General features: G+C 41.7%; 2 protein-coding genes and 1 long non-coding RNA gene across 3 annotated transcripts; all 3 read right to left on the minus strand.

The window, feature by feature from the left end:
* Window positions 1–1,130: 1,130 nt before the first annotated feature.
* Window positions 1,131–9,108, minus strand: pop5 (POP5 homolog, ribonuclease P/MRP subunit). Its single transcript, XM_029677822.2, has 5 exons — window positions 9,021–9,108; window positions 8,797–8,939; window positions 5,350–5,499; window positions 4,916–4,999; window positions 1,131–1,694 (listed from the first exon to the last, which is right to left on the minus strand). The coding sequence occupies exons 1-5, from the start codon at window positions 9,038–9,040 to the stop codon at window positions 1,612–1,614; spliced, it is 480 nt and encodes a 159-aa protein (XP_029533682.1). The 5' UTR covers window positions 9,041–9,108; the 3' UTR covers window positions 1,131–1,611.
* Window positions 9,109–11,076: 1,968 nt separating this feature from the next.
* Window positions 11,077–13,372, minus strand: LOC115140562 (uncharacterized). The gene is made up of 3 exons (XR_010465482.1): window positions 12,852–13,372; window positions 12,461–12,605; window positions 11,077–11,815 (listed from the first exon to the last, which is right to left on the minus strand). It is a non-coding gene; the product is annotated as an uncharacterized LOC115140562 (long non-coding RNA).
* Window positions 13,373–14,504: 1,132 nt separating this feature from the next.
* On the minus strand, window positions 14,505–24,620 carry LOC115139936 (BLOC-3 complex member HPS4-like). The gene is made up of 13 exons (XM_029677823.2): window positions 24,371–24,620; window positions 24,034–24,092; window positions 23,801–23,891; window positions 23,503–23,646; window positions 23,128–23,235; window positions 21,111–21,227; window positions 20,852–20,946; window positions 20,677–20,749; window positions 17,242–17,381; window positions 16,286–17,021; window positions 15,652–15,778; window positions 15,167–15,278; window positions 14,505–14,998 (listed from the first exon to the last, which is right to left on the minus strand). Exons 2-13 carry the CDS (start codon window positions 24,072–24,074, stop codon window positions 14,827–14,829), a joined length of 1,956 nt encoding a protein of 651 aa, XP_029533683.1. The 5' UTR covers window positions 24,075–24,092; window positions 24,371–24,620; the 3' UTR covers window positions 14,505–14,826.
* Window positions 24,621–24,738: the final 118 nt, after the last annotated feature.

A 24,738-nucleotide genomic window follows, 5' to 3' on the forward strand; every position in this document is an offset into this window, starting at 1 on the left:
AGGCAGGGCCAGATCCAGTTGACAAAAACACAGCCCCTGCCGAGGTACTGAACTTCCTCCCCAGTTATGCTCCATTGGAAAGTTTAAAGCGGAAATTGGAGGACGGAGGAGGTGTAGTCATGGTTGGAGTCAGTGTTCTTGAAAATACAGCTGGGTGCAATTTTCCTAAAACATCAAGTATATATTTTGTAATTGAAAAATTGTTTATTGCTTATATACACACACACACACACACACACTTTACAAAAATATAAAACATGTTTCATGAGCTTAATATTAAAGACCCCAGAAATGTTCCATATGCACAGAAACATATTTATCTCAAACTTGTTTACATCCCTTGTTAGTGAGCATTTCTCCTGTGCCAAGATAATCCATCCACCTGACAGGTGTGGCAAATAAAGAAGTTGATTAAACAGCATGATCATTACACAAGTGCACCTTGTGCTGGGAATTAAAATGGACAAGTTGTCACACAACACAATGCCACAGATGTCTCAAGTTGAGGGAGTGTGCAATTAGCATGCTGACTGCAGGAATGTCCACTAGAGCTGCTGCCAAATCGTTTAATTCTCTACAACAACTTTGTTTTAGAGAATTTGGCAGTACGTCCAACCGGCCTTACAACCGCAAACCATGTATAACCACGGCAGCCCAGGACCTGCACATCAGGCTTCTTCACCTGCGTGAACTTTTGAGGCCAGCCACCCGGACAGCTGATGAAACTGAGGAGTATTACTGTCTGTAATAAAGCCCTTTGTGGGGAAAAACTCATTCTGATTAGCTGGGCCTGGCTCCCATGTGGGTGGGCCTGGGAGGGCATAGGCTGCGCCACTGCCCAGTCATGTGAAATCCATAGATTAGGGCCTAATGAATTTATTTCACTTGACTGACTTTCTTATATGAACTGTAACTCCGTAAAATTGTTTAAATTGTTGCATGTTTTGTATCTATTTTTGTTCAGTATATGAAAGATACGCTCCAAATGTTTCCAAAACTGTATAATGTGTATTTGCGTTTAGACAGAGCATTTGGCCCGCATCAGAGCATTGCTGCATTTTCCACAAGGCTAAAGGGGCCATCCAATGGCTCAATGTAATGGAATTGGAGTCATGAATAAGGGTTAATGGTTGGCTTGCTAGAAGAGATTTTATTATTATTTTGCTTTCATAAAATGTTTACACAACAGTGCAGAAAGTAACATTAATTATACACATTGCAGAAATAACAAAACTATTTATGTACACATGTCCAATGTTTTATTTGCTTTGTTTTAATGAGCTCACAGCTGATCTGCATTCACACTCCAACAGCTGCATTGAAGCACCAGGCTCTATTCCAGAGGGTATTCAACTCTTAACCTGCGAGGTCCGGTGCCTCCTGGTTTTCTGTTCTACCTGAATTAATTGCACTCACCTAAATCAGTCCCTAATTAGAGGTGAACAATGAAAAACGTAGAACTGGCTTCGAGGTCCAGAGTTGAGTTTGAGGGCTCTATTCTGTCATGAAATCCATCAGCCCAGTAACAGAACTACCTGTATTGGGATTAACAGTGTCTTCCCAGAGGTGAGATACACTGCAAGTAGCAAGAGCGTCAGAATGATGTTGGAGTCACTCATCCTCCTCTTCTTCATCATCTGCCTCTTTTTTCAGGGTGCAGCTCAGTACTGACTTGCGGATCTCTGATCTCTCTGCTGCACAAGGAAAGACAAACAAAACAGCCACGGTATAGTTTGTTCAATTCTCAGTTCAATGTTTTGAAATCAAACTAGATGGTAATTGTACATGAATTACAAAAGCAGTGTGACATGCTTTACCTCTTTAAAAAGTATTTGTGGTAATGGTAGAAGTTTAAAAAGTTTTACTTTACCATTTAAAGTAAAGTCATTTTGAAGTATGTATGGTTTTGAAAATGTTTTATAGTAGTGGTATTGTCTGCAGTAGTAATGACGGTGACTGGTTATAGTTGAAAACATAGGTAGATGAAAAGTTAGGATAGCCTGAGCATTTGAAAGGTGGTTTGGTGTCCCTAGCTTGAACAGTTAAAAGATTACTGTTGGGGAGTTATTTTATGCAAATGTCTTTAGTTCTAGTTTATAAGTGTTATAGAAGTAGATAGCCTGAATGTTTTAAAGTTGGTCTTGTAGCTTAATTGGCCAAGGAGCAGGGCCATTTTCAATTGCTACCTCTGCATTTCTTTGGTTCTCATTCAAACCTATTAATTTATGCACATTTTAAAATGGTTAGTTAAATTATAGTATCAAAAATCTTTTGACAAGCAATCTAAGTATGGTCAGTCAAAACATCTCAGCGTTGGTTTGGAGTTAATAGCTTAAGCGGTAAAAGATGAGATCAAGAATTGTACTTTTTTACCATTCTAGCGCATGGCCCTTTTTTGCCATTGAAACGCATTTGGTATCCATACCAACGGCTCCGTTTGGGCTGCTCGATGACGCAATATGGAAGAGCTGTTAGCTAACATTAGTTAGCTAACATCAATGGCTACAGAGAGACTTATCTTTAAAAGGTAGAGTCCTAATAACCAAGGCTGAAGGTATCTCTAGACTAACATATGGTGCTCTATCTTTATATCTTGACCGTAAAATAAGCAAGGAGATAGACCAGATGCTTTTCAACTTTCTTTGGAGAAACCGTACCCATTACATTAGGAAAACTGTTGTAATGAACACTTATGAGAATGGTGGACTGAATTTTCTGGATTTTACTACTTTAAATAATACTTTTAAGATCAATTGGATAAAACAATTCCTAAGAAGACCCACTTCTATCTGGAATTTTATTCCTCATCATGTCTCCTCTACTTTAACTTCATGTTGTTTTGCAATTATAATATTGACTAAGTTCCAGTGAAACTTTCTGCTTTTCTTGTCATGGTCCTTAATTTATAAACACAATTTTTCTCCACACAGATATTATATATGGAATAATCGGGATATATTGTATAAAAATACCTCTCTGTTTTTAGAATATTGATTCCGAAATAATATCCTATTGGTGAGCCAACTGGTAAATGCAGAGGGTCTTTTACTCAGTTATAAAGAATTCTTATCACTTTACAAGGTCCCTGTAACACCTAAAGATTTTGCAATTGTTTTAGATAACATTCCCTCAGGAGTTGCTATGTTATTCAGGAACATGTCTTCAAGACCTGACCCTCAGAGCCTACCTTCTATTGACCCTGTTGACTCATCAGTAGGAAAGATTTGTTTCTCTTTTGGTCCATTCAACAACAGAGCGATACGATCCTTGTATCTATACCTTATGTCATGCCTTATTGGAATGGATTTATTGATAATATCTGTTGGAAAAAAGTTTGGATGTTGCCACACACATACCTACTTGTTAACAAAATTAAGGAAGTTTCCTTTAAAATTATTCATAAATATTATCCTGCCAACCACTATATGAAGAAGTTTAAGGAAAACATCAACTCAAATTGCTTCTTTTGTAATGACCACCCAGAAACAGTTGTGCATCTTTTTTGGGATTGTATGCATGTAAGAAAACTGTGGCAAGACATCAGTAGGTTTATAATTGAACACATTTGTGAAGATTTTACACTATTGTGGAGAGATGTACTGTTTGGATTCTTTACATACAATAGAAATAAGCAGAATCATTTTTATGTAATTAATTTCATTATTCTTTTGGCCAAATTTCATATACACAAATGTAAATTTACAAACAGAAAACCACATTTTCATACCCTACAAAAATAAATTGAACTGTATTTTAAGACGGTTAAATGCTCTACTAACAAAAAAGCTGTTAGAATTGTAAGTATATGCATGTCCCTTAAGGTCCTTGTGTAATTGTAAAGTGATATTGTACCCCCTAGCTCAATTGTTTGTAATCTATGTATGCTTGTGTTCCCTCATGTGCTTTATGTATTGATTTGATATTAATAAAAAAATAAATAGCTAGCTGCTTTTCATCACTCTAAACTGACAAACTGTAACCTTTAAATTGGTAAAATATATTGTTGTTCAAACGCCAGATTTGAATAGCAGAGAAGCAGAGGAAGATTTCATAAACTGTAACTTTTTGTCTAAGGGTGCGTTCATAAATTCAACCTGGAGTGCCAGAGTGTGGTCAGTGCTCTCTGGGCGTTTGTAAATTCAGAGCGTTTCACTCTCGGTGCGTTCAGCGCGCACACTGGACGCTCTGGCCGAGGAGTAGGGTTGATCACAGCGTTCTGGCCACACACGGCAGTCAAGCTAACTGGCTATCGTTGGCTAGCTACTTCCAGACACAAATGTGAGAATACCTCACTCTGACCATTTTACTCATCCTATTTTTAGGTTATCCAGAGTGTTGGTGACTAACTTAACTGCTGCTGGTTACAATTCAATCATGCTTTTTTAAACCGACGTTTACTGACACCAGCCATATTCAACGGGTGTTGAGCGTTCGTTATTCTGTGCTCTGGCACACTCAGACGAGAATACTCTGACATCGGAGTAGATCGCCAGAGTGAATTTACGAACTAAACTGATCGCAAAGTGGTCAAATAAGCTGATGTGTCAAAAGTTATTGTTTACAGTGAATATTGGAAGTGAAAGTTGAACAAAAGTTAAAGTGACTGAAGATGGACACAGACTGCAAAATTAAGTTAAAAAAATATGAAAAAGTTACGCAAGCACACAATTCCAGACCTGTCCGCACATTTTAAAGTTTGAAAGGCATTTCTATCTTAAACAGTGTAAGAGGAGTAGCATACAAAATAATAACAAAAAGTTTATTTGCTTTGGAAGTCCCACCTAATTATAGCTTCTCTGTAACCTGGTTGTTGCCTATTCAAAATTGACTAGATTACTAGGCATATTGTCTGCAATGAGAAAACCGTGCATGGGTAAGGAACTGATGTACAAAAATAAAGCAGACCATTGCATACCTTCACTCTGACAGAGGGGGAGCATTCGGTGGAGCTGCTGAGTATTGTATCGGACCAGAAATTTCTGACATGTCCGGATGGTTCCTGCATAAAATGAAAATAAGTAGACATTTAATTTGCAGTTAGTTACCTTCAGTGCAAAATATATGTCTTTGTTAAGTTGATGACGGCACTAGAGCTGGTATATTTAAAAAAAAAAAATTGTACACAAGTTTATAAATGTTAAATTGTAATTAGTATGCTTTGATTAACTGAACAAACTTTTTTCATATAAGCCCTCTTAGGTGGAAGACAAAACAGTTCAAATAAAAACAAGTTGGAAACCTGTCTTTTTATGTGCAAATAAATACAAATAATGTATGCATGAGTGTCACTTTTACATCCCAAATATCAGCTACAACTTGTTCATGCAAAGGGAAGTTGGTCTGTCTTACCTCCCACATGCAAACAGTTCAGAAAACATGGCACTCTTTGCCCTCGGTTCTCTAGACTGGTGATGAATGGCAATGCAGACCAGATGAGTCTGTAGTGGCTCTTCCGACAGCGCAGGAACACAATTCCAGTGTGGGCATTCAGATACTTCACTGAAAAATAAAATGTATTCATTACTTTTATGAATTATCCTCTGCCTTTTACTTTATCCCCAGCTAATTTAAGTGACACATGGCCACAGCGCCCACCCTGGATGGAAAGCAATTTGGGGTTAAATCAAATTGTATTTGTCAAGTGGTTCGTAAACAACAGGTGTAGACTGACAGTGAAATTCTTACAGGTTATTTTCCAACAATGCAGAGTTAAAGATAAAACTTTCTTTTTTTTTTTAAAGGAAAGTGACAAAGGAATAAACACACTGAGTAACAACAACATGTCTAGCCTATAAACAGGGAGTATCAGTACTGAGTCGATGTTCAGGGGTACCAGATAGCTACCCCGAATATGTATACTGAGCAAAAATATAAATGCAACAATATAATTGATTTTACTGAGTTACAGTTCATGAGGAGATCAGTCAATTGAAAAAAATGCATTAGGCCCTAATCTATGGATTTCACATGACTGGGAGTACAGATATGCATCTGTTGGTCAGCTACCTTAGAGAGAAAAAAAATATGGCCCTCAGGATCTTGTTACGTTATTATTGGTTAATTCAAACTGCCATCGCAAAAAATAAATAAAAACACCAGGGGGCACTCTGTTTACAACGTTGACATCAGCAAACCGCTCGCCCAAACATGGTCCGCGGTTGTGAGGCCGGATGCACATACTGCCAAATTCTCTAAAATTACATTGGAGGCAACTTATGGTTGAGGAAATAACATGAAATTCTCTTGGTAAGAGCTCTGGTGGACATTACTGCAGACAGCATGCTCCCTCAACATTAGACATCTAAGACATTGTGTTGCAAAACGGCACATTCTAGAGTGGCCTTTTATTGTCCCCAAGCACAAGGTGCACCTGTGTAATGATCATGATGTTTAAATCAGCTTTTTGATGCCACACCTGTCAGGTGGATGGATTATCTTGGAAAAGAGAAATGCTCACTAACAGATGTAAACAAATTTGTGCACAAAATTTGAGAGAAATAAGCTTTTTGTGCATATGGAACACTTCTGGTATCTTTTATTTCAGCTCATGAAACCAACTCTTTACATGTTGCAGTTATATATTTTTGTATATTTCAAAATGATTCAGACCCCTTCTCCACATTGTTATGTTGTAGCCGTATTCTAAATTTAAAAAGTTGATTTACACACACACAACCCCATCATGACAAAGCAAAAATAGGTTTAGACATTTGAGCAAATGTATTAAAAATAAAACAGATATACCAGTATTCAGACCCTTTGCTATGAGACTCGAAATTGAGCTCAGGTGCATCCTGTTTCCATTGATCATCCTTGAGGATGTATCTACAACTTGGAGTCCACCTGTGGTAAATTCAATTGTTTGGACATTATTTGGAAAGGCACACCTGTCTATATAAAAAAAATCCCACTGTTGTTAGTCCATGTCAGATCAAAAACCAAGCCATGAGGTCAAAGGTAATAGCCTTTGAGCGACAGATCTGGGGAAGGGTACCAAAACATTTCTGTAGCATTCAAGGTCCCCAAGAAAAGTGGCCTCCATTCTTGAACGGAAGAAGTTTGGACCAAGAGCCCGACTGTTCATCTGAAGATGGGAGAACCTTCCAGAAGGACAACCATCTCTGCAGCACTCCACCAAATCAGGCCTTTATGGTGGAGTGGCCAGACGGAAGCCACTCCGTAAAAGGCACATGACCACCTGCTTGGCGTTTGCCAAAAGCGTCCAAAAGGCCCGACCATGAGAGATTCTCTGGTCTGATGAAACCAAGATTGAACCTTTTGGCCTGAATGCCAAGCTTCACATCTGGAGGAAACCTGGCACAATCCCTACGGTGAAGCATGCTGGTGACAGCATCATGCTGTGGGGATGTTTATCAGCGGCAGGTACTGGGAGACTTCTCAGGATTGAGGGAAAGTTGAACTGCGCAAAGTACAGAGATTTTTGACAACCTGCTCAAAATCTCAGACAGGGGTGAAGGTTCACCTTCCAACAGAAAGACCCTACGCACACAGCCAAGACAACGCAGGAGTGGCTTCGGGACTTGTCTCTGAATGTCTGAGGCCCGGACTCAAACATCTCTGGAGAGACCTGAAATTAGCTGTGCAGTGACGCTCCCCATCCAACCTGACAAGAGATTCGGAGGATCTGCAGAGAAGAATGTGAGAAACTCCCCAAATACAGGTGCCAAGCTTTTAGTGTCATACCCAAGAAGACGAGGCTGTAATCGCTGCCAAAGGTGTTAAAACAAAAGTACTAAGTAAAGGTCTGAACTTTATGTAAATGTGATTTGGTAATAAATTAACAATTTCTTCATCTGTTTTTGCTTTGTCATTATGGGGTATTGCGTGGAGGGGATTTAAATTTTAAAAAATCAATTTTAGAATAAGGCTATCACAAAACGTTAAAGTGAAGGGGTCTGAATACTTTCTAAATGCACTGTGTGTGGGGGGGTAAAGTAACTATGCAACAGGATTGATATAGTAGCAGCAAACGTGTTGCATCAGTATGTGTGTTGGTATAAGCCTAAGACTGTGTGCAAAGAGTCATTGCAGGTAGTCCGGGTAGCGTTATTGTTAGCCATTTATCAGTTATGGCTTGGGTGTCGAAGCTGTTCAGGTTACTGGGTTAAGTGCTGCACAACTGCAGTGGTTCATACCACCAGCATCCCCCTAGCTGCACGTTGAGTTCCAACAATATCACTTATCTTATGTGGTGGGAAAAGTACCCAATTGTCATACTTGAGTAAAAGTATACGTTTTTTAATAAAGATACTCAGTAAAATTACTACCTGAGTAAATGTCAAAGTATTTGGTTGTAAATATACTTAAGTGTAAATCATTTCAAATTAAGCAAAGCAGATGGCACCATTTTCTTGTTTTTAAAATGCACGGATAGCCAGGGGCACACTTCAACACTCAGACAATTTACAAATGATGCATGGGTTTAGTGAGTCAGCCAGCTCAGAGGCAGTAGGGATGACCACATTCTCTTGAAGTGCATGAATTGGACAATTTTCTTGTTCTGCTAAGCATTGTAAATGTTACGAGTACTTTTGGGAGTCAAGGAAGCTGCAGGGAGTAAAAGTACATTCAGGAATGTAGAAGGAACAGTTAAAAAAAAAAAAAAACTTTACGCCACTGTCAATGAACTAATCTGAAATGTTATTGTAACCCTAGTCTAGCATAGTGGACTGCAAGCCCTTTTCAAGTGTATGCTATTGCATCATTAACGTTACTTTAAGTGATCAAATCACATTGCTTAGCTACACAAGGTGGACTGATTCCCTTTATCAATACCTGAGAATCCGAGGCTGGACAGTGCAGCGCCATAGTCACCGTGCGCTCGAGCTACTGCTGCTTTTGTGGCAGTGTAGATGGCTCGGTCATCTAGCAGTGACAGATTGCGTCGATCTGATACGCAAACTTCACACAGCAAATATCTGCGAAGAAACGCGTTTGATCAGGAGGGGAGAACTTCATAATTGTACACATTAGCAACATGTAAATACGAGCTATTTTACCTGGATTTCAGTCGCACCATTTCGCTCAACACATGTCGATGTTTCTACTTCCGTGTTGGGTAATTTAACGAATGACAACTCGTGGTGGGGCTCAAGATTGATTGGCATCATGATAAACCAATCGCGATCTTTTACCAAAATAACTTTACTGCGCAGATGCAAACTCAGAGGAGCTCGAGTCCAGATTGTCTTGGTTAGAATGGATACAGTTTATGTCCTAACTGTTGTCCTACCCTAATTATCTTAACCTGCTACGAAAGGTCAAATCTGACAAAAAAAATGTAGCCTATGCGGATGACAACACTATACACGTCAGCTACTACAGTGAATGAAATCACTGCAACACTTAAAGAGCTGCAGTTAGTTTCAAAATGGGTGGAAGGAACAAGTTAGTCTTACATATTTCAAAAAGTAAAAGCATTGTATTTGGGACAAATCGTAAACTAAACCCTAAACCTCAACTAAATATTGTAATAAATAATGTGGAAATTGAGCAAGTTAAGGTTACTAAATTGCTTGTAGTAAACCTGGATTGTAAACTGTCATGGTCAAAACATATTGATACAACAGTAGCTAAGATGGGTAGAAGTCTGTCAATGATAAAAGGCTGCTCTGCCTTTTTAACAACACTATCAACAAGGCAGATCACACCTGGACTACTGTTCAGGCATGTGGTCAAGCGCCACAAGGAGGGACCTCAAAAATTTACAATTGGCTCAGAACAGGGCAGCACGGCTGGCCCTTTATTGTACACAGAGCGCTAAACATTCATAATATGCATGTAAATCTTTCATGGCTCAAAGTGGAGGAAAGATTCACTTCTTGTTGACATGCTGAATGCACTGAGGTGTCTGTTTAAACTACTAACACACAGCTCGGACACCCATGCATACCCAACAAGACATGCCACTAGAGGTCTGTTCACAATCCCAAAGTCAAAAACAGACTATGGGACACGCACAGTACTGCTTAGAGCCATGGCTACACGGAACTCGATTCCACATCAGGCAACTGATGCAAGCAGTAGAATCAGATTTTTTTTTAAATACACCTTATGTAACAGTGGGGACTGTGAAGAGACACACACACAGGCACACATTCACATGATAAGACACGTATACATGGATGTGGTATTGTAAATATGTGGTAGTAGGATAGTGGCCTGAGGTAACACACTTAATGTGTTGTGAAAAGTGTTCTGAAATGTAATATTTTTAAATGTATATAACTGCGTTAATGTTGCTGTACCCCTTGGAAGCAGCTAATGGGGATCCTTAATGAATACAAATACAAATATCCTTTCTAATCAAAACCAATCCAAACCCCTTTTACTTGGCTTCTGCCAACAGAATATATAACTACTGTAGTACTACTGACATTTTTACCTCCATATGCAATGTTTCCCCCTTTGACTGTATTATGAAACTGAGTTTAAGTTGTTGACATGTTTTTTCTTATTTTTCCTTTTCCCTCATTACCATTTATAACTCATAACAATTTCTTATTTGCCATCCCCATGGACAATTAAGTGTCAATAACTCAGAATAGATGTTTTTGCTAGCTGTTGGTTTCTCATGATTTGGTAGTCCAGGTGGAGTTCTTTGTCCACCACTTTTTTTCACACCAACTGTCAAAACTTGTGTTGAAGCCTATTTTTATTAAACTAGGTAAGTCAGTTAAGAACTAATTCTTATTTTACAATGACAGCCTACCCCGGCCAACCCTGGGCCAATTGTGCGCCGCCGTATGGGACTCCTGATTCCGGACGGTTGTGATACAGCCCAGGACATCACGTCTCTAGAACTGAGATGCAGTGCCTTAGACCTCTGCGCCACTCAGGAGCCCTAGCAAGTGAAGGTCTTTCTGTCAGCTGAGAGAGAAAAAAAAACACCTGTTGCTTGAAAACTTGCAGGTGAAAAAACAGGGAAAACAACAAGCGAATCACACATACATAAGATACAAGACAATTAGATTTTTGCCACAGTTTAGGACTGTACCCTATTATGAACAACTTTTGTTTAATGCAACAAAAAAAAGAGAGACAGAGTTTCCCCAATTTAATAAGATTCAGTTTCAATAAAGGAAAAACAAACACATTTCCAATAAACACATGTGATTATATACAATATTTGCATCTTTACAAATCAATATATTTTATACAAAACACAGCAACATAGATAATTTAATATATACAAGCATTTGCTGAAGTGCAAAGAACCCCTTGGGGTATAACATCTTAAAAATATATAGATTTTGCAACAAAAAAAAATGTTAGGTAGTGAACACATCACATCCACTGCCTTCACATAACATTAATAAAAGTTGTTGCCCTCAGAAAAATAAATGCAGCTTCATAGACTTGAGGACATTCGAGATAACATGGAGATGGGGTTATGGAGCATCACAAGGTAAAATGTGATAGTGTGTACAATCCTGGTTTGTGTCATCTTTATCTGTAGGAGAAAGCAATGAATGGAGAGTGTAATAGGTGGACTCCATTGTGCTCACAAGATACCTCCACTCCCCCCCTGTCACAGTTCAGGGCAAGGCCTAACTCCACATTGGTCAGCAGGGGGCCCACCCCCTCCCCCCAGAGATCAACATTGGTATCCTGCAGAGACCATGGTGCTCCTGGCCTTTCTCGTGGGCCCCCACTTGAAAGCTCCCCCACTTTCCGCATGCCAACTAGGCTTGGCCCCCCTATGGCACCACCAGCTGCCTCCTGAAGACCTTGGAATAGGAACAGCAGATCAACTTGAAGCTCCAGAACATTTTGCTTTGACAGCAAACTGTATCTGTGGAATAAAAAGGTGAAGAGTGGAGTCAGGACTGCAAAAATCGCTGAAGTTGGAGACTTATTTCCCTCACCAACTTTAAACATCTACTATCTGAGCAGCTAACCGATCGCTGCAGCTGTACATAGTCCACCTGTAAATAGCCCACCCAATTTACCTACCTCATCCCCATACTGTTTTTATTTATTTACTTTTCTGCTCTTTTGCACACCAGTATCTCTACTTGCACATGACCATCTGGTCATTTATCACTCCAGTGTTAATCTGCTAAATTGTAATTATTCGCTCCTATGGCCTATTTATTGCCTACCTCCTCATGCATTTTGCACACAATGTATATAGACACTTTTTTTCCTACTGTGTTATTGACTTGTTTATTGTTTACTCCATGTGTAACTCTGTGTTGTTGTCTGTTCACACTGCTATGCTTTATCTTGGCTAGGTCGCAGTTGTAAATGAGAACTTGTTCTCAACTGGCCTACCTGGTTAAATAAAGGTGAAATAAAAAATAAAATAAAAAAGGACCACAGTACCTTTGCCTCATAATCACAACTTTCAGTTTCCATAGATATGGAATATAGTTATTTAAAAAGTTGAGGTAATACAGCTAAGTATGTGTATCATCATGTCAACTAGGACTCTTACCGTGTGGGAAGCTTGCGTTTTGCCATGTAGGAAAGGACAGGCTCAATGTTCAGGTGTTGAGGATTCAACACATAGAGATGAATCTCAGCTCTCATTACTGTCACTGACAGAACATCCTGACTGAGAAGGAACTCCATGTCTGTATCTAATGGGGGGGAGGAGAAACATTATGAAAAGCCTAAATGAAAGAAGTACCACTCAGAATGTGACAGTGGCCCCATTCCTCCTCACTAGAATTAATGTTATCTTCTATAAAACCTAAGTCTTAAAGGCACTTTGAATTTAGATTCTTTATTGTAGGTCTGTCTACACAGGCCTACTTATTTAGTCCAAGAGTAGGCACAATAAATGGCTGATAATCTACTTCAAATGACTGGATTTAGATTCCTACCTCCACTGATACGACCCTGAATCCCCTTGACGCCTCTGCAATGGAAATGTAATTGACAGCAACGATAGACCCGTCTGACAAAACGGAATAGCGGTTGCTCTGGATAGACTGCACGCCGTAAACCTCTTTGGGGCATTGAAAGCACCCGAAGACGATGTTGCTGTGCCAAATCCATCGGGAGCGCGTTGGTTTCCATCCAAGGCACTGCCAACAGTGCGCAATGTTGCCGCTGTGTCGCCTCGCTCTCCCGTCGCCACCGTCTCAAGATATCTGTGTGTAAAGTCTTGTGTCCATCCTGAAAAGTGGATGACGTTGACAGTAACTCCTTAACCGCGCCACACTGTACTCCAATTAAATGAGTAGTCATGGATAGACACATTAAGGCAATCCAAAATAAGGCTGTAAAAGCCATGGTGGTGGGTTCGTAGTTGGAGTGCTCCACTAGAGTTGTACCAGCTCCGTCCAGTAGTACAGCGTTACTGAAAAGGACCGCTTATCTCCGTGGTTTAAGGGGTATGCCCTTACGCTGACAATGGCCGGGCATTCTGCCACTTAGAATTTTAATTCTGTTTCTCCACACCCTGTTTTTTTCGTGCCCCTAACCACCTAGTTGCACCCCACTGGCCCATAAAATGCGTTTGCATAATAAGGCACCCGGGAACACCTACTCCAGTCATTCAAATTCAGCTTCGCAACTAATGACCCTAATTACACTATATTTGGACCACCAAGAATGGTTTCATTTACAAGACAAACAAAAGGCACAGAAACCGAGATTACTTTCTATATGGATAGTGTTCGCACGTAGACAGTCCTGTATGTTATGAAGCCCCAAATTATCTTACATTTTATGTCAACTTACATTTTGTCATTGTTCCTCCACTTCACCCAAAACAATTTAATTACCATGATAACAAGTGGGGTTGGTGTTCGTACTTGAGTGTTTATAAAATACTGCGAGCGCCTCCATCTCTTGTTCCATTGAGCTACTATTCCTATTAATGATATGGCACTACAGGGACCAGTGGCCCCTGTAATTTAGAGTACAATGTGCAGCTCATTTAGACAATACAATTAAGATAGTTAATTTACTAATTCGCCCATACATCAGTTGATATATTGTAAACAACCACATTAGAATACATGCATTTGAAATAGTTTACCTGGAAGAAAAATTGCTTGCCATAAGACCAAGATGTATTGACAAAAATATTTTTTTCCAAGAATCACCCATTCATTTTTAGCAAACTGCAGTCTTTGCAAACAACCTCATCGAATATTATTGGAAAAGGACTGAAAATTGTCACATTGAGTGTATGCAATGGCTTTTGAGTTAACATAAACCCCATAAGGAAATCCAAGAGTACACAATAATTACATATCTGTAAATAAATACATATTTTTTTCTACATACACTATGTCATTTGTGGGTGGTGGTGGTGAACGATTTAGTGGCAGCCGAGAGGATTAGTGATTAGGAAACCCAGCAGCCATGTCCTGAAGTTTGTACATTGAGTATTTGTTATACAAAACCACTTGTGTTCTGTACAAGCTCATGTGGTGTGTTGGAATTTCATAGTGCAAAATGTCTGCAGTCTTGACAAAGATCATGGCCCTCTGCACATTAACACAAAACAATGTAGAACTTCACCATCATTCTTGTAAATAGTTTATTTAACCAGCTAAGTCATTGAGAACACATTCGGTTATACAATAATGACCTGACCAAGATAGGACAAGAACCATGCAGCAAAGCGAACAAGTGACGACATTACAGATAAAGCAAACATTTCTTAAACAGGTAAATACATATAACTTCCTGTAATTCTTTACAAAGTGCTTATATTAACTTGCAAAAAGGTTCAGTGTAAGTACAGTGTTGGAAATGAATTTAAAGAGTATCATATTCAGAGCAGTGACTGAGTAGAGAGTGAGTGCTGAGTAGTGCTGGTGGAACTCTCCTTGCCGTGGTCAGTCAGAGCAAGTTTACCCCATGTTTCATTAATCGGTGTCGGGCCTTGCTGGGCAGAGAGAAAGCGCTGTCCTGGTGGTTAGGAATGCCAGAGTTTCTCACTGCTCCGCCTTTCTGCAGGAAGTACGTCTCCTGGGCCACACTGCGGGTCCCATACACAGCTGCACCAGCGCTCCTGTGGTATAAACATTGTGTCTAAACATTATACATACAACTCAATGCCAAAACACTCAAGGATAATACAAACTGCATAATGATGGCCTCCGTTCCACTACCCCCCATTATCAGCCTTGAGGAGTAATGAATGGTGAGAGCCCCCTCCGTCACTGCTGGTCATACTGACCTGACAATAGCCTCCTGCAGAGCTTCAGTGTGAGAGAAATGCGAGTGGAGCAGCGATGTGGCTCTCACAAAGGAACACTCCTGGGCTCCCCCTGGCCTGCCAGACAGGTTGGCTGCAGGGACACACAGCAGTCTCTCGTTACAAATACCACACAAACATGAACGGCAATCAACCACGCAATAAAAAAGCCTGAGATCGTGTACAGGGTCCTAGTTGCTCAAATGTACTCCAAAATACCCATATCAGCTAACACAAAGTTCACACAAAACACCACAGTCCCACAAAATGCCCCAAAACATCCCAATCAGCTACTGCAAAGCACTGAGCTTTCTACTCACTCTAGCAGTAAGGTGAACACTGGGAAACTGAAAGACATGGTTCCATAGACAGAAATGGACAAAGAGAGAGGCAAAAGGTAAGAGTCAGGCAAAGGTGGAAAAAATAAGTATAGAATATACAGAGCGCTGAGAATATTCAAGCCTCACTTGTAAGCGTGTTCTGTATACAGTCAAAGTGTGCAAAGGTGTACGGTCCATGTGGGCCGGGAGCCCCCAGAGCAGTGGTCCTCAGATGTGCCTCCAGTCCGTTCAAAGATGCCAGGCTGCTGTGATACTGAGCAAACCACAGGGTGAGAGTAGACTAAATAACAAACTGCTGTAATAACATGTGGGGCAATAGTATATATAAGCAATAAGACACAGGGGGGGGGTATGGCCAATATACCACGGCTAAGGGCTGTTCTTAAACACGACGCAACGTGGAGTGCCTGGATACAGCCCTTAGCCAGTATATTGGCCATATACCACAAACCTCCAAAGTACCTTATTGCCATTATAAACTGGTTACCAATGTAATTAGAGCAGTAAAAATACATGTTTTGTCATACCCGTGGTATATGGTATATATGGTCTGGCTATACCCATGGTATACATGGTCTGGCTATACCCGTGGTATATGGCTGTCAGCCAATCAGCATTCAGGGCTTGAACCACCCAGTTTATACATTTCATGTTCTAACTGTTGAACACAGGTGGTGGTCCAGAAGGCAGAAACTCTTGTGGAACACTCATGCATGAACAAACATTCATATCCCTCCCATATTCCCCAAAAGTTCCTCACCACTTCCTCCGTGGCTGCAGTGTTGCTGTGGAAGTCTGGCTCCACCAGTAGGGCCAGTACCAGCCCTCTCACCCTGTGCTGGTACAACGACATGGGGAGCAGAGGGGCCTCTGTAGAGTTCTCACCGGGCGAAGGGGAGTAGGGGGGCACATCACAAGTATCAGCCTGCAGTAAACCTTTACTCCCCTGTCCTTCCTTCTCCTTAAACACCTTCACATTCCCCATCCTCTGACTGCCAGGCTCTGGGGACTCCTGACCTCTGAACTGGAGGGCTCCAGCTCTCTCTCCACTCAGTACAATACTACCTCCATTCTGTCCATTGATGTGACGCAGGTCCTTGTTTTGCATTGACCTGCCTCCTTCTGCAAGACCCGATTCATCTCTCCCACCATCTATGCTGTTATAACTGTGGTCGTACGAACTTCCTGTGACACCCTCCTCCACCTCATGGTACAGCTTTCCATTGGACAAGTTATGACCAGAGGTCTCTGGAGCGACCTTGATAGGTGAAGGGCTGAGAGGGCCAGGAGTGTGAAATGAAGGACTTGGGCTAAATAGCGACTCATCAGGTATAGTTGACTGGGGAGTGGAGGGATAATGGAAGGATAGTGGCACGTAGTGGGTGGGGTCTGAGTCAAGCGGATCAGTGGTTGGTGTGTCAGATAGAGTTCTTGACAGGAGGCGGGACTTCCTAGGTCGGTTTGATTCCTTTGGAGTAGATTGGGTAGATTTGGATCTGCAGGACAGAGACAGGCTCAACAATGTATCCTCATATCAGTGTGGCAACCATTCAAAACGTGGCAACCATTCAAAACGTGTCTAACCCCCACTTTCACTTGGCTTTGAGCTTACTGTATCAGGACGGAACACACAACTCACTCTAGTTAGAGTGTTTACCAGAAAAGGATATCATTTATACAGTGGAGGGGGGTTTCTTTCAGAGGTGGGTGAAGTACCTGGATTCTCTGTCCACAGGAGCGGAGCGGAGATACTGTAGTTCAGTGGCGGTCAGGAACACAGTGGTGGAGGTCACTGGGCTAGATAGAGGAGTGCTGCCAGAAGAGCTGGAGGAACTCAGTCCATTGGGTCTCTGTTCCTAGAGCAATGTAGAAGCATAAGCAAAAATGTATGGAAAGGCCTGTAACTAAAACGGCCGACTTTTGGAAGAAAAAAGAAATAGTATAACTTGGCGCAGGAAGAAATGGCAGCAGTTTTACGGGCGCCCAACCAACTGTGCTATTACGTGTTTTTTTCCGCGTTATTTTTAACTTATTTTGTACATGTTTCTGCAACCGTATCGTACGGTAAAAACTAGCTTCAGGATATCAGGACAGCGATCACTCACCTCGGATTAGACAAAGATTTTTTCTTCAACAAGCAGGACGCACAGGACATACTCCGAACACCCGACAAGCCAACATCCCAGTTATTGGCAAGAGGAAGAGACGCAGGTACAGAGGACACAGAGCGGTGTGCCTCGTGAGGATCCGCAGAAGGCGAGTTGGAAAGCTGCTGTTACCGTCAATATTACTCGCAAACGTGAAATCATTGGACAATAAATTAGACGAGGTACGATCACGAATATCCTACCAACGGGACAGCAAAAACTGTAATATTCTTATGTTTCACGGAATCGTGGCTGAATGATGACATGGATATTCTGCTAGCGGGATATACGCTGCACCGGCAAGATAGAACAGCACACTCCGGTAAGACGGGGGGGGGGGGGGGTGTCTGTGCATATCTGTTAACAGCTGGTGCACGAAATGGAAGGAAGTCTCAAGTATTTTGTGATACAATGCAGCCCACACTATTTGCCTAGAGTTTTCAGCTATACTTTTCGTGGCTGTTTATTTACCACCACAGACGGATGCTGGCACCAAAGGCCGTACTCAATCAGCTGTATAAGGAAATAAGCAAACAGGAAATCGCTCACCCAGAGGCGGCGCTCCTAGTGGCCGGAGACTTTAATGCAGGGAAACTTAAATCAGTTCTACCTAATTTCTATCAACATGTTAAATGTGCAACCAGGGGGAATGTTTTTTTCTAGATCACCTGTATTCCACACACAGAGATCCATACAAAGCTCTCCCTCGCCCTCCACTTGGTAAATCCGACCACAATTCTACACAATTCTATCCTGATTCCTGCGTACAAGCAAAAAATAAAGCAGGAAGCACCAGTGACTAGGTCTACAAAAAAGTGGTCAGATGATGCAGATGCTAAACTACGGGACTGTTTGTTTTGCTATCACAGACTGGAACATGTTCCGGGATTCTTCCGATGGTATTGAGGAGTAAACCACATCAGTCACTGGCTTTATCAATAAGTGCATCGGGGACGTTGTCCCCACAGTGACTGTACATACATACCCCAACCAGAAGCCATGGATAACAGGCAACATTCGGACTGAGCTAAAGGGTAGATCTGCCGCTTTCAAGGTGCGGGACTAACCCGGAAGCTTATAAGAAATCCTGCTATGCCCTGCGACGAACCATCAAACAGGCAAAGCGTCAATACAGGACTAAGATTGAACCGTACAACACCGGCTCTGACGCTCAACTTATGTGGCAGGGCTTGCAAACTATTACAGACTACAAAGGGAAGCACAGCCACGAGCTGCCCAGTGACACGAGCCCACTAGACGAGCTAAATCACTTTTATGCTCGCTTCGAGGCAAGCAACACTGAGGCATGCATGAGAGCATCAGCTGTTCCGAACGACTGTGTGATCACGCTCTCCATAGCAAACGTGAGAAAGACCTTTAAACAGGTCAACATACATAAGGCTGCGGGGCCAGAAGGATTTCCAGGACGTGTGCTCCGGGGCATGTGCTGAACCACTGGCAGGCGTCTTCACTGACATTTTCAACATGTTCCCTGACTGAGTCTGTAAAACCAACATGTTTCAAGCAGACCAACATAGTCCCTGTGCCCAAGAACACGAAGGCAACCTGCCTAAATGACTACTGACCCGTAGCACTCATGTCCGTAGCCATGAAGTGATTTGAAAGGCTGGTAATGGCACACATCAACATAACATTATCCCAGAAACCCTAGACCCACTCCAATTTGCATACCGCCAAAACAGATCCACGGATGATGCAATCTCTATTGCACTCCACACTGCCCTTTCCCACCTGAACAAAAGGAACACCTACGTGAGAATGCTATTCATTGACTACAGCTCAGCGTTCAACACCATAATACCCTCAAAGCTCATCACTAAGCTAAAGATCCTGGGGCTAAACACCTCCATCTGCAACTGGATCAACTGACGGGCCGCCCCCAGGTGGTAAGGGTAGGATAGACTCACATCTGCCACGCTAATCCTCAACACTAGAGCCCCTCAGGGGTGCGTGCTCAATCCCCTCCTGTAGTCCCTGTTCACCCACAACTGCACGGCCAGGCACGACTCAAACACCATCATTAAGTTTGCAGACGACACAACAGTGGTGGGCCTGATCACCAACAACGACGAGACAGTCTATAGGGAAGAGGTCAGAGACCTGGCCGGGTGGTGCCAGAATAACAACCTATCCCTCAACGTAACCAAGACTAAGGAGATGATTGTGGAGTACAGGAAAAGGAGGACTGAGCACGCCTCCATTCTCATCGACAGGGTTGTAGTGGAGCAGGTTGAGAGCTTGAAGGTGTCCACATCACCAACAAACTAGAATTGTCCAAACACACCAAGACAGTAGTGAGTAGAGGGCACAACAGTCTATTCCCCCTCAGAAAACTAAAAAGATTTGGCATGGGCCCTCAGATCCTCAAAAGGTTCTACAGCTGCAACATCGAGAGCATCAAAAAAAAGATTTGGCATTAGTCTCCTGACTGGTTGCATCACTGCCTGTTATTGCAACTGCTCGGCCTCCGACCGCAAGGCACTACAGATGGTAGTGCGAACGGCCCAGTACATCACTAGGGCTAAGCTGCCTGCCATCCAGGACCTCTACACCAGGTGGTGTCAGTGGAAGGCCCTAAAAACTGTCAAAGACCCCACCCATTGACTTTTCTCTCTACTACCGCATGGCAAACAGTACCGGAGTGCCAAGTCTAGGACCAAAAGGCTTCTCAAGTTTTTACCCCCAAGCCATAAGACTCGCTACTGTATAAAGCCTCGCTACTGTTATTTTTCATTGTCTTTACTTACCTATTGTTCACCTAATGCCTTTTTCCCCCAAAATTGCACTGTTGGTTAGAGCCTGTAAGTATGCATTTCACTGTAAGGTCTACACCGGTTGTATTCGGCGCACGTGACAAATACATTTTCATTTGAATTAAGATATTGATGAATAATACAACAACCCAACAAATTAAGACGATCACAAGATAAAATAAAAATGTCAAATGAGAGAAGCACCTAAATTATCAGCCATTGTCATATACCTGCTTGTATGTTTCCATTTCATGAACCATGACTTTCACTGTGAGATCAGGAGGCATCTGTGTGCTGACAACCCTGTGGAACAAAGACAGGTTTATATACACACAGTTCGTGTCTGGTTCTAATCTGTGGTTAACTACTCCAGCACTTTGCTGCAGCAAAGGTCAGACAGTTTACCTCCCACAGTAGAGTACACAACCAGCTAACACAAGGGGGCAGCGTTGACAGGCCTGCAGAATGAGGGCAGCCTTGAGTAGGAGAAGTGGGTCAATCTGAGAATCAAAACAAGGAGATAATTGCCAGGCTAGAAGTAAATCAACTTAAAAGATCAATGAAATAGATAGTAATTGTAACAGCGCCTTACCTAAAATAAGTGATATTACCTGAGGTAGCAAACCCTACCGACATCATGCCCAACAGACAACTTATTACTTACATGTGTAGAGTCAATGGTGCTCAAGACACTGAAGATGTGGTGGAGTTCAGTGGCACCTCCTTGTAAGTGGGAGAGGTACTGGGTCCATCGAACAGCTAAATCTTCCTGACTGTAGATCTAAATGCAAGGCATTAGCAAAAATCTATGTGAAGTGAGGACATGATATGGATATGACAGATTGCTGTATAGAGCTAAGATAAGTGTTAGTGATGTGCAGTTCACAAACTAATCGTTTATTTTTTAGCGCCTCTTTTTACTGACTGGAGAGTCAGGATTAGTTTTTCCTGAGATTCATTCATTGGAGTCTTTCATTTGATCAGCTGGCCGCAATGAGTCCTACAACAAGACCGATACATGCTCCTCTGAGACGTGATCCGACCACCATATATAGGCATACGCAAAAGGAAAATAGAGCATGCTGTAGGCAGCATAGAGAACAAAATGTTTATTATAACTGATAATTGATTGAATTCATTCTTGCACCATGCAATGAATTGATTGAACGTTATGAAGGACATAGCTTTATAGAACCAACACTCGAAAACTAATAGTTTGGAGGGCTGCAGTTCGAACGATATTGTGCTTATCAGCCATACGGCAGTCAAGCAATGCTTTCCGCCAAGAGTAGTTCAGAATCTAGTCCGGTTGCGGCCACAAGTAGACCTGGTTTCAAACATTTGAAAAAAATAATCATATTTTTATTCCTAGCAATCAACAAATGTACATTGTTTAAAACCTCTTTAGGATCAGACACTTTTTTTTCTAAATTTTCTCCTAAAATGACATACCCAAATCTAACTGCCTGTAGCTCAGGACCTGAAGCAAAGATATGCATATTCTTGATACCATTTGAACGAAAACACTGAAGTTTGTAGAAATGTGAAATGAATGTAGGAGAATAAGACATTAGATCTTGTTAAAGAGAATACAAAGAAAAAAAACGTGCATTTTTTTTTTTTTAGTTCCATCATCTTTGAAATGCAAGAGAAAGGCCAATATGTAATATTCCAGGTTAGGTGTAATTTCGATTTTGGCCACTAGATGGAGGCAGTGTATGTGCAAAGTTTTAGACTCTTCAATGAACCATTGCATTCTGTTCAAAATGTTGTATAATGACTGCCCAAATGTGCATAATTGGTTTATTAATACATTTTGAAGTTCATAACCGTGCACTCCCCTCAAACAATCGCATGGTATTCTTTCACTGTAATAGGTACAGTAAATTGGACAGTGCAGTTAGCTTAAAGTTCTTGTTAATCTTTCTGCCAATACAGGATATGTCTGTGTCCTGGGAAATGTCTTGTTCCTTACAACCTCATGCTAATCACATTAGCCTACGTTAGCTCAACCGTCCCACGGGGGACACCGATCCCTTAGAGGTTAAAGCACACTTTTACATGTTTGTCACAAATGACAGCTCCAATAAGCATCCTATGGTGAACCACATGCAGGGTGTGGTTCACCATAGGGGCCCTAAGCGAGATTGGGTTGTGGGAGACTCCCGACCTTGCGGCAAAAATGTTAGTGGACCCCCTCCTAAACTGTGATTATTTTAGTTAAAGTTAATTTCCTGCAATTCTACATATTTTGTAATGATTTGTGCCATGTTAATATGATATCGGAGTGAGAATGACTAACAAATCAATAGGGGGGGGGCGGCGCTGTAGGTCACATCTCATTCACCAGAGGGCACGCAGGATCCCTACCAGGGAAAGAAACTGAAAACTCATGATTCTACAAGCCTCTCGTTCACATGTCTTCAGGGCCGGTTCCAGGCATAAGCAACATAAGAGGTTGCTTAGGGCCACCGTGTGAACCTGCCCTGATGACATGTGAACGAGAGGCTTGACTCAGTTTATCTTTCCCTGGTAGGGGTCCTGCGTGCTCTGGGCATTACAGACTCAAATGAACAAAATTAGTCTTAAGATTGGTTCTTTTGACTGAACAAGTTGAAAAGACCAGTCAGTAAAAATACACAAACTTCCCATCACTATGAAGTGTTAAGAGATGACTGTACCTGGTAGCTCTGGCGGATAGGGCCGTTATAGAAACTAAAGAGATTTATCAGCTGATCCAGGAAGTCACATATACTGACGTCTGGTATTTCCACTGAACAGCTTAAGGCCTGAGGGAGGGCAACATGGATAGTTAATATGAAATATACACAGGGGATTGAGACAAAAACAACAACTGTTTAGGGGACGAACTGTCTCATTACAGTAGTCTATCCATCTGAGATATCGGTGAATGTTTCAATAAGATCTGTCAAGTTTTGCTCAAACATCTGAAGATAGTGCATAGTTGTCATATGACAATGATCTGGTGTGGTTCCAGGCTATGGTGCAAATAACCTCGGGCGGAAGTGTCGTAACGAGATTATGGCTTAACTCACCCACAAAAAGTTGTCTTTCATGCGGATGGCGAACTTGCTCCGCCGTAGCCTGAGCAGACGTACAGGGGAGGAGGAGAGCTCAGAGACACAGCGGCTCACGCCTGCCAGCTGTCCACACAGCAGCTCCTGCTTATCCAGAGGTGTCTGGAAGAAATAAAAGGCAAATAACCATCATTCAATGGACTCATCCAATTGGACTCATCCAATTGGGGGAGCATTACTGCAATCAAGTAATCATTCTTATTTCACAGTATCAATAATCTCATTGAGGGAACACATACAAACTTGACATCCCTACCTCTTCAGGATAGAAGTAGCAGATGCCAGCTCTTGTAGGGTCACCCTCACCCTTGACCTTTGACCCATCATACAGGAAGAAGTTAATGCATCTGCAAATCACCAAGAAATCTGATTGAGTGAAAAATAACCAAACTAACATTAGAAAACCAAGTAAGGACTATTGAATAGCAGAAAAAATGGATAGGAATTCAATAGAATAATAGAACCTCAGATCAGAGGTGACAGTCCCACCTTCTTGAGTCAGGCACAATGATCTCAGCCATAGCTGCCATTGATTGGTCTGTCCTCACCTTTATAAAGACCGTGATTAATAAAACAAGTGCATACATTACGTGAATGTTATATCCTACCTAGGTACAATGCAGATAACTAGGCCTATTGTTTTTCATTTTCATAGGACATGCCTTCGCTATTGAACCAACTGGTGGCAATTACCGACTGCATGATTAAAAATCGTAAGACCACACATTGAACAGAATTGCCCAAAGTAGTTCTACTAGCGTGTAACGTTAATTTGACAAATCAAGTTATGTCTCGCGGACTACCAGCTGGCTGGCATTTAGCTTACCAAATTCGTCAAGCCGCTTCTAAATGATGTTGACGCAGTCTTCCTCCAGGTCCTTCAAGGTAATACATGTAAAGTCGCCATCTCAGTCGAACAATACCTTCAAATTTCCTACCTTTACTTTGCCAAACTTCACTCCTTTGTTTCAGACAATTTAACAGACTCAATTGAAAACAGAGTAACTAACATTAGCTACTCGCTTGCTAGAGGAATGCGAGTCACAAGAAGCTAGTCATGTGAAAGAAGGGGAAGCAAATAGTGTCAAACAGTGCGTTGCTCTGAAACACGAATTTCTAAACTCCTTTCGTAACTCCAAACATAGCAGACTTATTTGGTAGAGAAAGAGACATAAGAAACCACTTGATAGTGTA

This window comes from Oncorhynchus nerka, linkage group LG13 (genome assembly GCF_034236695.1).
Source record: "Oncorhynchus nerka isolate Pitt River linkage group LG13, Oner_Uvic_2.0, whole genome shotgun sequence".
In the NCBI taxonomy this organism is placed as follows: Eukaryota; Metazoa; Chordata; class Actinopteri; order Salmoniformes; family Salmonidae; genus Oncorhynchus; species Oncorhynchus nerka.

Excerpts from the sequence above, each read along its gene's own strand:
- pop5 (XM_029677822.2), bottom strand. The coding sequence starts at position 9,040 with ATGGTGCGACTGAAATCCAG. Across the intron at positions 5,000-5,349 it reads GAACTGTTTGCATGTGGGAG|GAACCATCCGGACATGTCAG; the intron begins GTAAGACAGACC and ends CATTTTATGCAG. Across the intron at positions 1,695-4,915 it reads CCCCCTCTGTCAGAGTGAAG|CAGAGAGATCAGAGATCCGC; the intron begins GTATGCAATGGT and ends TTCCTTGTGCAG.
- LOC115139936 (XM_029677823.2), bottom strand. The coding sequence starts at position 24,074 with ATGGCAGCTATGGCTGAGATCATTGTGCCTGACTCAAGAAG. Across the intron at positions 23,647-23,800 it reads GCTACTTCTATCCTGAAGAG|ACACCTCTGGATAAGCAGGA; the intron begins GTAGGGATGTCA and ends TATTTCTTCCAG. Across the intron at positions 14,999-15,166 it reads CTGCAGGAGGCTATTGTCAG|GAGCGCTGGTGCAGCTGTGT; the intron begins GTCAGTATGACC and ends TTTATACCACAG.